Source organism: Syngnathus typhle, linkage group LG4 (genome assembly GCF_033458585.1).
Source record: "Syngnathus typhle isolate RoL2023-S1 ecotype Sweden linkage group LG4, RoL_Styp_1.0, whole genome shotgun sequence".
Taxonomy (NCBI): Eukaryota; Metazoa; Chordata; class Actinopteri; order Syngnathiformes; family Syngnathidae; genus Syngnathus; species Syngnathus typhle.
Window position 1 is genome coordinate 17,672,434 of NC_083741.1, and position 13,130 is coordinate 17,685,563.

General features: G+C 39.4%; 1 protein-coding gene across 5 annotated transcripts in view; it reads left to right on the plus strand.

Moving 5' to 3' along the window:
• Positions 1–13,130, plus strand: part of LOC133153175 (MAM domain-containing glycosylphosphatidylinositol anchor protein 1) — a 96,752-nt gene that overhangs the window by 41,652 nt on the left and 41,970 nt on the right. For all 5 annotated transcript variants that reach the window (XM_061277269.1, XM_061277272.1, XM_061277268.1 and 2 more), the window contains one exon: positions 182–356. In XM_061277269.1, coding sequence (XP_061133253.1) covers positions 182–356 — 175 coding nt within the window. The remainder of the gene's footprint in view (positions 1–181; positions 357–13,130) is intronic.

Sequence of the window (13,130 nt, forward strand, 5' to 3'; positions counted from 1 at the left end):
GTGCTGCAGTGCCTAGTGTCACTCACTGTGTCCATGATTCCATCTCTACAAGTCACACAAACTAATAATTTCATATTGATCCCGCCTGTTTTTATATCACTAGATTGTGTTCACATGACTTTCTGCTCATCTCGTCCAGGTTGGAGTGACAATGCCTAAACAGATCTATTTTTATCCTCAGGTACGATGGACGAAGACAGCCGGCAGCGCCTCCGATAAATTCCAGGAGACGTCCATCTACAATGAGACGTTGCGCATCGAAGGCATCCAGAGGGTGCAGGGGGGTCGCTACTACTGCAAAGCCGACAACGGGGTGGGGGTGGCTGCCATCAAGTCCATCCGTGTAGATGTGCAGTGTAAGTAAATGAGGAGGAGCAGCACTCCTTCCACATGTAGCTGACTCTCACTCGAGCCATTCCCACGGACGAAGGAAGCCAGGGACGATATGATGGGGCGATTGAGGGAAGAGAGAGATGAAAGACAGATTGAGGAGATTTCAGGTGGGAATGGCTTCCAGGAGTATCTGATGACTTACGGTAGAGGGGATGAAAAGCACAGCGCGCATTGAAGGGCAGATTCATCGAGTAAGTAGAACTTTGGTATCTGGGAGTGAAGATAAGAAGATGCAACAAAATTAAAAAATATATATATACATGCTAGTAAAGTGAAAGATAATGCAGGTGCGTGGTCCTTCAATTGGATTTAATCCCCCCTGGAAAAAGGTTTCAGATGCTCCTGGATGAAAAGTGAAGTCAGCTGGACTTTCTGAGAGCTTTACAACAGTTAGTCCGAGTAGTACGGGCTCCCTAACCCAATGCTTCTCTGGTCACTCTCATCACTCAAAATGTTCCAAGCCATTAGACTTAAAAGTGCCTGCTGCAGTCAATTCTTATTGAAAAGAAAGTTCTTCTTTGAAAAGTAATTTGAACTGCAGTCTATTACAGTAAGTCAGACTTTTATTGTTTGAAAGGTGCAATCTTTTACAATAAAACATCTCCTTCTGCCCAGACACTAATAATTACGAGACGAGTAATTTCCCAGAGTGACACTAGCCACATCCTGGTTATAGACGTAGTGCTAACAAATGGGGGAGAAAGAAAGAAGAAAGACTTATAGTGAGAATTATTTCAATACAAGTTGAGGGCAATACTGTACTGTATGTACCAAATGGTTTGGATGAGCTTTAATAGGCTGGAGACTTTTTTTTTAATATTCATTGTGTGTCTTTAGTGGACAAGCTCATTTTTAAGTTCTGACAGCTCTCTTAGATCATAAATGGTTAGATAACATGAGATCATATTACTGTAATACGTGATAAAATCACCACAAAAGACCAGGGGTGTCAAACTTGTTTTTGTCACGGGCCGCTTTGTAGTCATAATTTCCTTCGGAGGGGCATTAAGACTGTCAATGCAGTATAGGCTACCCAACAAACTGATTAATAACTAGTTTTGAAATCAGAGACTAGTTAAAACTGTTCAAACAGTTTAAAAAGATGAACGGTAATATGAAATTGCTAGCAATATCTATATTTAAAAAGTGAAGAACATGTGTAATTGTAATAATGTCATAAAGTTGATACAAAATATTTCTTTGGGGGCCACATAAAATGATGTGGCGGGCCGTATCTGGCCCCCGTACCTTGAGTTTGACATCAATGTTCTAAGCTATGTTCTCTGGTGATGGTCATTAAACCCGTCAAATGGCAAAATGAGAACATTCTAAATTCATGCTAACATGTGACCACTGAGAAGCCTTGTCGTGTCATAGGGGCCCCATGCTGCTGTTGCTTGTGTCACTGCCCCACTGTCCCCGTGAGCCAGGAGCCAGGTCATGGCCATTTGCCGTACACCCTTTCACACACAACAACGAGCAGTCCCACACACTCGTATCTCCACTTGCATGCTTATTTCCCAGCAGGCTTAAAATCCTTATTAATTCACTCCAGGCATACGTTGCCCCAAACAGTTCCTTCCATCATTGATCCAATCCTTTAAATGGCCATTTTAAAGCCTGATTTTCCAAGGGCTTATAAGACAAAAAAAAAAAATCAATTCCGTGTAGTACATTTACTAAATTCATCTTGCCTTCAGTCCTGTTGTGTGCGCAGTCCTCAATAGCATTTCACAGACCCTCAAACCTCTTAAACCAAACAATTTAACCTTCGCACGCTCACCCAGCCACACACACACAGATTTATCCTTCATCCACTCCCCTTACCTTAATGAGGGCCCCCTCTTTCCGTGCCTCTCCCCATGGCACCCCTCAACTGGGGAGCTGGTAATTGCTGGGGTGTCTGCCGGCTTGTATCGTCGGCGTATAGGCAACGGGACTTCTGTGAGGCTAACCAGCTCTGACGGCCAAAGCTTGTTCAATTACCCATCCCCCAAACGCAGGGTTCAGGAGCAATTCTAGCGAGCCATTTCCTACTTGGCGGTGGAGCTAAAGCGATGTAACAATTAGCAATGGCTGCCAGGTTAATAGTAGAGATATCAGAAGAGACTGCTGCCAGTGATTCAGAGAACTCACATAAAAGACACTTTCAATGGCATTAAGAGCAGTTAATACAAAAAAAAACAGGTGGAGGGCAAATTATGGAAATTGTCATCTACAAATAAAATAGACGTCATATTGTCATCTCATTCCAATGTCACGTTTTTTCCCAAGGAACTGAGCTACAACACAATTTCACACACTCAGTTAAAATCTCTATAGCCTTCACACAAGATGAAAAATGTACTTGGATTTTGAAAGGTTGGAAGCAGACTGAATGGCAGATGGAACTACAAAAGAAAAGAGGAAAAATGAGCTGAGAAATTCAAGACTGGAAAAAAATACTGCCTGAGTGCAGTCGTCCGAGAGGGAACATACTCGAAGCTAAAACAATCAGTCGTTTTCAGAAGGTTTGTCACATTTGTCCTTTTTGTCACCAATCTAACATTTATTAATCTCACGCTATGCTCAATCACTAGTTTAGTCCAAAAAAATGAGATCAATCGTATTTCGTCTGCCAGTCCCATGCATAAAAACTTCCGTCACCTCACTTCAACCCCCAACTGCAAACACTCTCCCTAGTTCTTTTTAGGGCCCCATCACATAGACTCACCCTTATCAACCAGATGACCGATGACCTGGAACCCTAACGACTGAGACAGTGGGGCAGTGTGCAGGCGAGGGTTAACTACAAGTAGCCTCTACTGATGGGATGGACTTGGTTCAGAGACCCAACCAATGATACATATTTTGTGTGAACAGAGAAATATTATATAATTATATGGGGGAAGGGCAGATGAAGGGTTGATGTCCTCCGCTGGCTATTCTTCTCCGGACAGCACCAGGTAAGTGGCAGTCTCCACGGGGCAATGCTTTTGAATACAGTCATTAATAGTGATGATGACAAAATGGATTCCCATTATGTCGCATGACTGACTTATGACAGCGTTGATGAAGCTGATGATATGTCCCAAATGCCTCCTTAGCGAGCTTCTATTTATTGCCGTCAATTCAGACATGTTATCTAGTCATGTAGAGAGTTTTAATTGGATATCATCTGCATGACATTGAATATGACGACAGCTCACTCAACGAAGAAATACGACATACGATGCTTGAGTAAACGATCAGGAGCGAGGATATAAGGTGTTGATCGAAGTGGATCCGCTAGTAGGAAAATTGACAATTTTGACACAAACTTAATGATTTGTGCCAGAACTTGCTGGATGGTGATAGTCATGTAGAATAACAGCTTGTGGTTCTTAGCAACCTGTTGATAGTTCACTGGGAAATTGGATGGTAAAAGTCAGTATGGTCGCTCGCTTTTATCATGGTGATTCATTGGTCATGATTAGATAAACTGTTTTTTTTTATTCATGAAACCGATCTTTGACATTAATTATCATGCACAATTTTCATTTGTGCAGTCTTGGTTGTTCCCATGCGGTCATTAAACTTGATGATGCTTATTCAAGTGGGACCTGATGTACTCCTTTTGTGGTACAAAAAGAAAAAGGTCTGACTCAGATTTTGCATTTCTTTTTCTCTTGTCGTCTTATTGAAGAGACATTTTGCCTTAACTGTTGTATTTTTTTTCCGCTGAGTGGTAACCTTGATTTACAAATGCACCCAATGTCTATATTTGTGGAGTTTTGAGTCATCAGTGTTTTTTTTTTTTGCAATATGTGGAAAAGCAAAACACATTGAAAATGGCCAACTGAAGCTGGAGTCTCCTGAGGTCACTCACTAGGTCACGCCCACCTAAAAACAACAAATAGTTATGTTTTTGGGGGGGTGGTTGGGTTGCAACAAATTAATGGTGTTTGAATTTATTTTAATGAGAAACATTGTTAGACTATATGGGTAAACAGACAATCTTTGTCACGGAACGAATAAAATCAAAGTCAAGGTAGCGCTGTAAAAAAACCAAAAGAGAAAAATCCCGCAAACCTTCCACATGATTGTGTAAACATACTTCAGTGAGTTTTTGTAACCTTGGCATGACTCCACACCTGGCTTGTCCTCACAACTCGTATGCTTGAGAGGACGCATGCAAGGAGGCTGAAACCCACGAGGGCTAGCTTGTGACGCTTGTATCTTCTCCGCCGGGCCTTTGGACATGCCCTAGCTGGAGCATGAAGAACACAAACTGACACGAAGCAGGAAAACTTTTTTGTGTGAGAAATGGAAGAACCTCTGGAAAGATAGTGTGACCTTTTGACAGATTAGAAGTTAAAAAGGTGATTCATTGTTCCAAGACGCACGGAAGCTCACTTCCCATTGCTCTTCATCTCAGTCCTGTTTTCTGATTTGTTTTTTAACTTGTTCTTTGAAGCGGTGAATCGTCCTCTTGCTCTTTGTGCAATGTTTTATTCGAGGTTCGATTGATTTTCCTCAGTTTGCACTTTACAAAGTGATTTGTGTGCGTTGCAAAATGCCTCGTCTCCTGTTTTTCATCTTTTTAATGGTACTTTGTTGGACACTTCTGTGCCAGTTTTAACTTATTAATATTGAGGCTCATCTGTGTCTTGTTAAGGATTAAATACTTACAGTTCAGTGCCCCTGCTTTGTGTTTTAACAGATTATTGTGCAATTGTTCCAGTGAGCTTTGTTTATTTGTATATTTTGTCATTTTAAATCATTACTTGTGTCTCTTCATTTAAATGTTCTTCCTGTGACGAGTCTGCTTAGGATTGGCTTGATGGCTGCTGCTGTCTACCTAGTTGTCATATAGGAGAGGTCATACTGTATATACACATGAAAAAGTAAAGATTAGTTTACAAAAATACTTTTTAGGGTTGCAATTAATTGCCACAGGGCCACTATCTTCAAACATAATGCGTTTGTATTCTTAATTAAGGAATTAACCCAATAGTGTACCTTAGTGTATTTGTGTGTATTTTATAACTTGTGTATTTTATAACTATTCTTCGTCTTTGGTTGTACCGATGAAACGGCGTACAAGCGTGACAAGGATGGCCTATTCGAAAGACAGATTCGAGTTCAAGTGTGTGACCAAAATGTAAATTCATTCCCATGTCACTGTTTTCTCCATCAGGGGAAAATGTCTTGATGCTACATTGGGTGCGATACTGTTGGTAATGTGCAAACGTCCCGGGGCTTTTCACACGAGCACGCACTGCTGTGTTTTGGCCAGAAGGTGTGCAGCATCACAAAGTGTGAATAAACAACCGCACAGCTATTGCCAAGGATAGCAAAACTCCTGTTTTATGGTTTGTAACATCGACATAAAGGGGAATCAATGTTCCATACGTGACTTGCGTATACAACATAAGGGAACAACAACAACAAAAAACTCATGTTGAGGACGGATTTCTATATACAGCACATAATGTCTAGACTTTAAAAAACATAAAGTCCGAGGTACTGTATTAATGTTATGTTCGGTTGAGAGATTCAGCTGCCTGTCATGATGAACTTCGAGCTAGATAGTTTAGATTAACGATCAAGCCACTGATTTACATATTTACAAAATCACAAAAGCTGGAAAACGGGTAGCACGTCCGCCTCACAGTTAGGAGGGTGCGGGTTCGATTCCACCTCCGGCCCTCCCTGTGTGGAGTTTGCATGTTCTCCCCGGGCCCGCGTGGGTTTTCCCCGGGCACTCCGGTTTCCTCCCACATCCCGAAAACATGCTTGGTAGGCCGATTGAGCACTCCAAATTGTCCCTAGGTGCGAGTGCGAGTGCGTATGGTTGTTTGTCTCTGTGTGCCCTGCGATTGGCTGGCAACCGGTTCAGGGTGTCTCCCGCCTACTGCCCGATGACGGCTGGGATAGGCTCCAGCACGCCCGCGAGCCCCGTGGGGACTAAGCGGTACAGAAAATGGATGGATGGATATATATATGTGTGTGTGTAGCTGAAGTAGTAAATTAGCCAGGTTCTTTGTTTTCTTCATCTCTCAATTGTATTGTCATTTTTTCATCACTCCTGACAGCATTCGTTTCACCTCTGCTCAAATATGCTAATTGAATGATCAGACTAAATGGAAAATACACGACATACTCGCAAATGATATAACTGCAGAGTGGGTAGAAGATGAGCAGAACTGTGGTAATTTTCACCTTCATGGCTGACAGATTATCATGCCATTGTCAACTCTGTTGGAAATTAACGTGACAGAACACTAACGTGGATTTAATTTGCAATCACTTATATTGGATGACCGCATTTTGTTTATAGACTTGCTTAGGTTTCAATTAAGAAAGAGGATTTTACAGCTCAGTTTAGACTGACATGGTTATATCAGCTCATCGATATGGACCTGGCGTCAAAGAAAGATATTGTAAGGAGGGAATATGTCACTCTTTCTATCAAGTTTAATTTAGTCCTGTATTGTCACTTTTTGTCCTAGTTTTTCTAACTCAAGCAAGCAAAAATGTATTCCATAGATATGGCTAGGCGCTCGATATGAAAAGGTACGCCAGCTATTGTCCTTTTCCTCATGAATACATCTGTTTTTGATTAAATTCATCTTTGATATTTAAGCTCAGTCGGATAAAACGTCTGGCGAGGCATTTCCTTCTCGCGTGACATTCATCTTTAATGTCTCGTTGCTTTATCTGCTTCATGAGAATATGAATAAACGTGCGTACTGTGTTAAAATCACTACATTTATTCCAAAGGACTATATTATGTTTTCTTGAGTTTTAATAACGCTTCTTCGACTTTTGTGTTTTGATTAAAAGTAAAAAACACCAGGGCTCACTTACTTTTGAACATATTTTTTTTTCGTTTAAATTGTTGCTCCGGACAAAGGGACACCATAGTGCCTCACATTTCCGTTAACTTGATTTTGTTGCAATTATTCCGAACAATGCTAATAAACAAATGTATTCGATTTAAAGTGTTTATTGTGAGCGCAAAGATTAAATGGAACCTAGCCAGAGATTGGATGAAGCGCATTAAAAGCCTTAAAGGAAATTGCAGGATGTGAAAAATACCTGGTAGTATAAAAGCACTCATGATGTGTAGCACTGTAAATGGAGCACGCATGCAGAAACAATTGTCTGGACTCAAATGGTCTTTTAATGAACCGGCTGTCGGAATGCATCTGTGTAATGATCACGGGCTTATCGTGCTTTTCTTTACCTGAGCTCTCTGCACTTTGTCTTATCAAATAGATGTGAGTGCTTTCTTCGGGGGTGGCCTTCTGTCCTCGAGCCTCTGTGGTTTTTCTTTTTAGTGGCCTGCGTTCTGTAAGGGCGCCTGTCAAAATAGTTGACGTATAAAAGCACCTCAGGTCAAATACAAACCTTTGTGGGATGCTACTTTTGAAATACTGTTGGAAGGAGAAATAAATGGTTGCGGTATTTTTGTTTTAATTTTTAACTGTTCAGCTAAGGCACGTATTTATTTACTAAAGAAATGACTTTGCTTTATTAGTTTAGTTTGTGTCCTTCAGAGTGCGCTGGAAACTTTCCTCCCAGGAATTTCTGGCAGTTTGACAAGTATGCATCATCGATTTATTTTTGCCTTCAGCATGACTTCTTGTCGTCATAAAGATGTTAAATCAGGGTCTGATTTTGAAATCAAATAAAAATGCTCACCAGTGCTTTTCATACATACAAAAGAAACAAATCATCTCACTTGTTTCAGACTCTGATTATATTGTGCTGGAAATCCCACTGGCCTTGGATTCCCCCCTCCAATTGGGCAGGTTTTTACTTAAATAACATCCTATTTTTTTCTTTTTCTTTCTCTGTATTGTCAATAGCAACCAACATGAAAATACCTTAGCAACCAATACTAAAAGCATCCCAATAACCACTTTAGTGGGAACTGGCCATTTTTATGTGCCTACTCCACTTTTGCTTTTTATTCTTCACATTGGTCAGCCAACTGACTTGCCAAGAGGTGCAAGCCATGCCACATTATCCATAATGAGTCAACTTTAGCACCCCCGATTTTTTGTATTTCCGGTACTAAGAAGAGCGCAACATTAACCAAATGAGCCACAATTTACACTGAACCCAAAAGAACTAATTTGATATGACACAATGCTTTTCCACCATTTAAACGAACATCTATTTTCTGACAACATTGACAGACCGCATGTATTAAGCGAAGCCTGTGGTACATCACCTTTGTATATTGAACAGTGGTGATTAATGCCTGACAGGCTGTGTGTGAGCAGTGTGTTAACAGCTTTTGCAGTCACACTTGTAATTAGCTCAGTGTCATTTCCTCAATAGAGCGTGACATAAGGTGCTAAAGGTAAACACCTCCGTCTATTAGGTGTATTCATTTGCAATGTTGAATTAACTCATGGGTGAAAATGTTGGGCGGTATGTGCTCTATGGATTGTAATAAGTGTTTTATACTTTCAAAATAAATATAAAAAAAAAATACAATAGATTTTTACTTAGGTGGTCGTCTTGCATATTAAAAATAAATTTGAATGGTCTAGACATTATATGCACGTGGAGAAGTTTCATAGTTTGTGTTGTCAGACAGACAGATGGATGAACAGATGGCGATGAAGAGCATAAATCACAATCAGTGTGCCATTGCGTCCCAGGCATATGCTTAATATGACAATTAATATGTACGCTTTGACAACATGGTGCCATATATCAACATTTCAGGCAGTAGTTATATCAAATAGATGCAATTAAAAAATTGGAGGCGTCAAAATCATATTATGTGGAAGTTGCTCTTTCAGACCACTTAATTTATAGAAAAATAGGATTTGGAAGAAAATAAATGGATTTCGGTCCCTTAGGGATTATTTTGAGTGTTCAGTTAATGGCAATCTGATGATGAAGATCTGAAAAACTGTTCACTAAACAAACCATTCAAATGACATTGCTCCGATATACTCCACAATTAAGTCATGAACAACAGTACACAAAAAACAGATAACGGTTAAAAAGAGAAGACTTAATGTCAGTGCAGTGACAAATAAGAGCAATAGCAACGCAAGAAGACAGAGCAAACAGATAAGTGAGGAAATACAAAGGGCCCTAGAGGTAAACCTTGAGGGATGTCACCTTTAAAAGTCACAGAGCAGGTCATTTCGAAATGGAGTGAAAACCCTCGAAAAAATGGTATCACTATTATTTGTTAAGAAACAATTAACAGAAGTAGAAATAATGCGATGTGTCAGTTTGATAAGATGGCTTTAAATGTCTTTTACGCATGCATGCCCGCACATATGGAAGAGTCTACAACTATGTTCCTGTCACTAGAATCTTGAGTGTTCATGCGCCATGATTGTATGTGCTGATAACATGTGACATCGGTTTACATGACATTTTGTGGATGTGCATGTTAATATATAAGCACGAGAAGCTACCACACTTGGAAGAGAGAGAGAGTGCTTTACAATATCGCAGAGAGTAATATATTACATGTATTTAAGAATTAAATAAATAAATTCATAATGATGCGAGAAAAACGTCCTGCATAGAAATCTGCAAAGTTCTGCAAACTATGATGCCCAAAATCACTAGGTTAACAACAATTACATAAGATTTTCAGAGTACGTAGTGTAATATGAAAAGCAGTGCAATGATATTGATTATCAGAGGTGGCAAATCTAGGTAAAGAAAGTAAAAATCCAGCCAGAGTTTGGCTTTAGCCAGAGGCGCTTCCCTCAACCGACAGGTAAACGAGATCCCTGAATAGAACCACCTTGAAGGCTGGTTGAAAAATGATCACCGTTCTTATGTGAGGTTACAAATACCATCCCTCAATTTTTCAATATTTTTTATGGTCAAGAGTTACAGTATGTGGATTTCTTTCAGATGGCAGTTTATCTGTGTCTCATGCATATTTAAGTGCAGGCTTGACGTTCACACCAAATGTCTAGAAAGAAAAAAAAAATGTATGTGATATACAGTGCTTAACAAATATATTAGGCCAGCACTCAGTGAAAAATGTATGCCATGGGTTCTGAATTAATAGCAGTTGACCAGAATAATCGGCATTTTATTCTATTATGTAAAACTATGCTGAAGTGCAATGTTTATAATTGTGTAGATTAATATACATCAATTTTATGCAAAGTCCATAATGTGACATGTGAAGAAAAAAAAATGGTTGAAGAAACTTTGTGAGATGCTGCAAAGTTACTTTTGGGATAGTTTTATATAAGGTATATTATGTTTTTTTTCTGTTGAGCTTTCCAGGAAGCGCGCGATGCTGAGTACTGTAATTGAACACGGTGAACTATAATTTGCGCAAGCCAAAGAAGTGGAAGTTGAGACCACCTGTTCAATCCAGTTATTCATTTATTTGTTATTTTTACCCATTATGACGCACGCTGCCATATTCGAGGTTAGGGAAATATAAAATACATCAATTTTTTTCTGGTTGGTTTCCTGTGGTGATTACATCACAGACAACACATGGCAAAACATTTTACTCTGCGTTTATAAAATATAATATCAATCATACCATCACCAATTGCCACTTTTAGATTTGTATGTAAAACTGTTTTATTTTGAGCACATTTCTGAGGTCACATCAAAGCATTTGGAATTCTAAATAATTATTAAAAGTTGTTTTTAACAATGTGAATAAGAACAGCTTTGCCGAGAAGCATTACGCAGATTTTAATTTGAATTAACATTTAATTAAAGGAATTTGTTAAATTAGCATCCCCATGACAAGGCAGCAAATAACACAGCCCCGTCCTTTTAGTGGGTATCCATGATCACATTTCAGGGCAGTCTTTTGAGGTCAATTTACTGAAATTTATGGACCCACTGGTACAATTATTGATGATGATGTGTTGGAGTGCAATGAGCGCAAAATGAGCTCCAATTTCAAGTGGGCAAGGTGAAGCTTTGCTTTCATTCTTGTCTTGTCATTCGCTATTTGTTACACTTACCACGTTATTAGAATGGAAAGCTAGTGAAGTTGTGTTTTTTTGTATCAGAATAAATCAAAATGTTATTGAAAAGATAGAAGCAAAATCTTTTTGGAAGTGGGTGCCAAGGGCGAGGTAATCATTTATGTAGGCGCAGATGACAGATTTTTAGTGTAGGGCAAAGAGTATCAAGAAATGACTGAAACATTTGACTTCTCCTAAAATGTAAAACATTTCCGTGCGTAGTTTTGATGTTTGATCAAATCATTCAAATTCAAGCAATGGGCAACGCTATTAATGAACACCAAGGACTAAAATTGGGTCTCTGTGGAATTGAAACCTCTTCTGAAGTCTTTGCAAAAAAAAAAAAAAGGAATTGGTCATTTCTTTCCGCTATTATTTTAGCACCACTTCAGGCATCAGGACCATATAACATTTTTTATTCAGGGTTGGAGAAACATTTCTATTCAAGAGAGAACAAAATGCAGTTGGTCGCAGAGAGGTAGGGAAGAATAGCGCTCGATTAACGAAAACTGTTGCTTTTGGGAAAATGAACATTAGGGAAAAATTTTTGATCTGGATTTTTTTCCAAGATTTAAAAAAAAAAAAAAAAAAAACATCCCAAAAGTAACAATGTGCTAAAATCATCTATCCTTCAATATCTGACACAACACCTTTTATGAAATGGGAATTAAGCAAAAGGGTCTTTTATTTCTTGAGTATTTGTACCCGACTTCAAATTGGGCAACCCCCCCCTCACGGCATCTGTATTCATCAGTGCCATAAAGCCAAGACAATCTTAATATTATTTTACGGCAATGACATTTTTCATCCCACTCTGTCGCCAATAACTTCCAACTAAGGTTTTTATGCCTTTGCCCTCGCATCTCTTATACTCACTTAGTTTCAAGCTCCATATTCATCCTTACTATTGCCTCCACAATTGACTCATTGTATGCATTTTGACCCTTCCCACTAATTCTATCCTTTCTCTTGTGCAAGCTTCCCTCCTACCACATCTTCAGTGTTCCGTCTATGGCCAGCTGCAGTGGGGCTGGGTAATGAAGGCAGCATTATAAAGTATGGACGGTGCCTCGGGGCGTTCTCACAGATAGAAAAATTGAAATAGGACGAAAATGGAGATGGGGGGGGGGGGCAGCGATTGGAGGATTAAGTCACGAGACGCACAAAAAATGTTGAGAATGTAGTGGAATACACCAGAAACAAAGTCGAGGATGATGTATGAATGATGTCGTCCTAGTGGGAATGCGTCTGCCATTACTATTCAGTCATAGTTGTACTAGGTTCATCTTGTTTTTTCTTTTTCAATTACTTCTCTGGTTCTTCTATATCAAACAAATTTGTTTTAGGTTCATTTACCTGACATGTTTCGGCGGAATCTTCCGCCTTCATCAGAGTGTCACTGATGTGTTTGTGACGCGTCTTTATCAGCTGATGGATGAACAGGGACGAGGGAGCATACATGTATACAAACACATCAGTGACACTCTGATGAAGGCGGAAGATTCCGCCGAAACATGTCAGGTAAATGAACCTAAAACAAATTTGTTTACTATTCAGTCAGTTTACAGCGAGATCGCACTCCAATATTTTGTCCTGCTTTTGTTACACCAAAATGTTAGAAACAGTTCTCAATGAGATGTGTAGTTGTAGAATAGTGCCGAGGCAAAATATGAATATTTTAATCTCTTGGATGAAACACTGATGTCTCATGTCCAATTTTGTCACGCGAACAATAGTGATAATGTCAAAAATGGCGCCAATATACTTTTAACTAATATT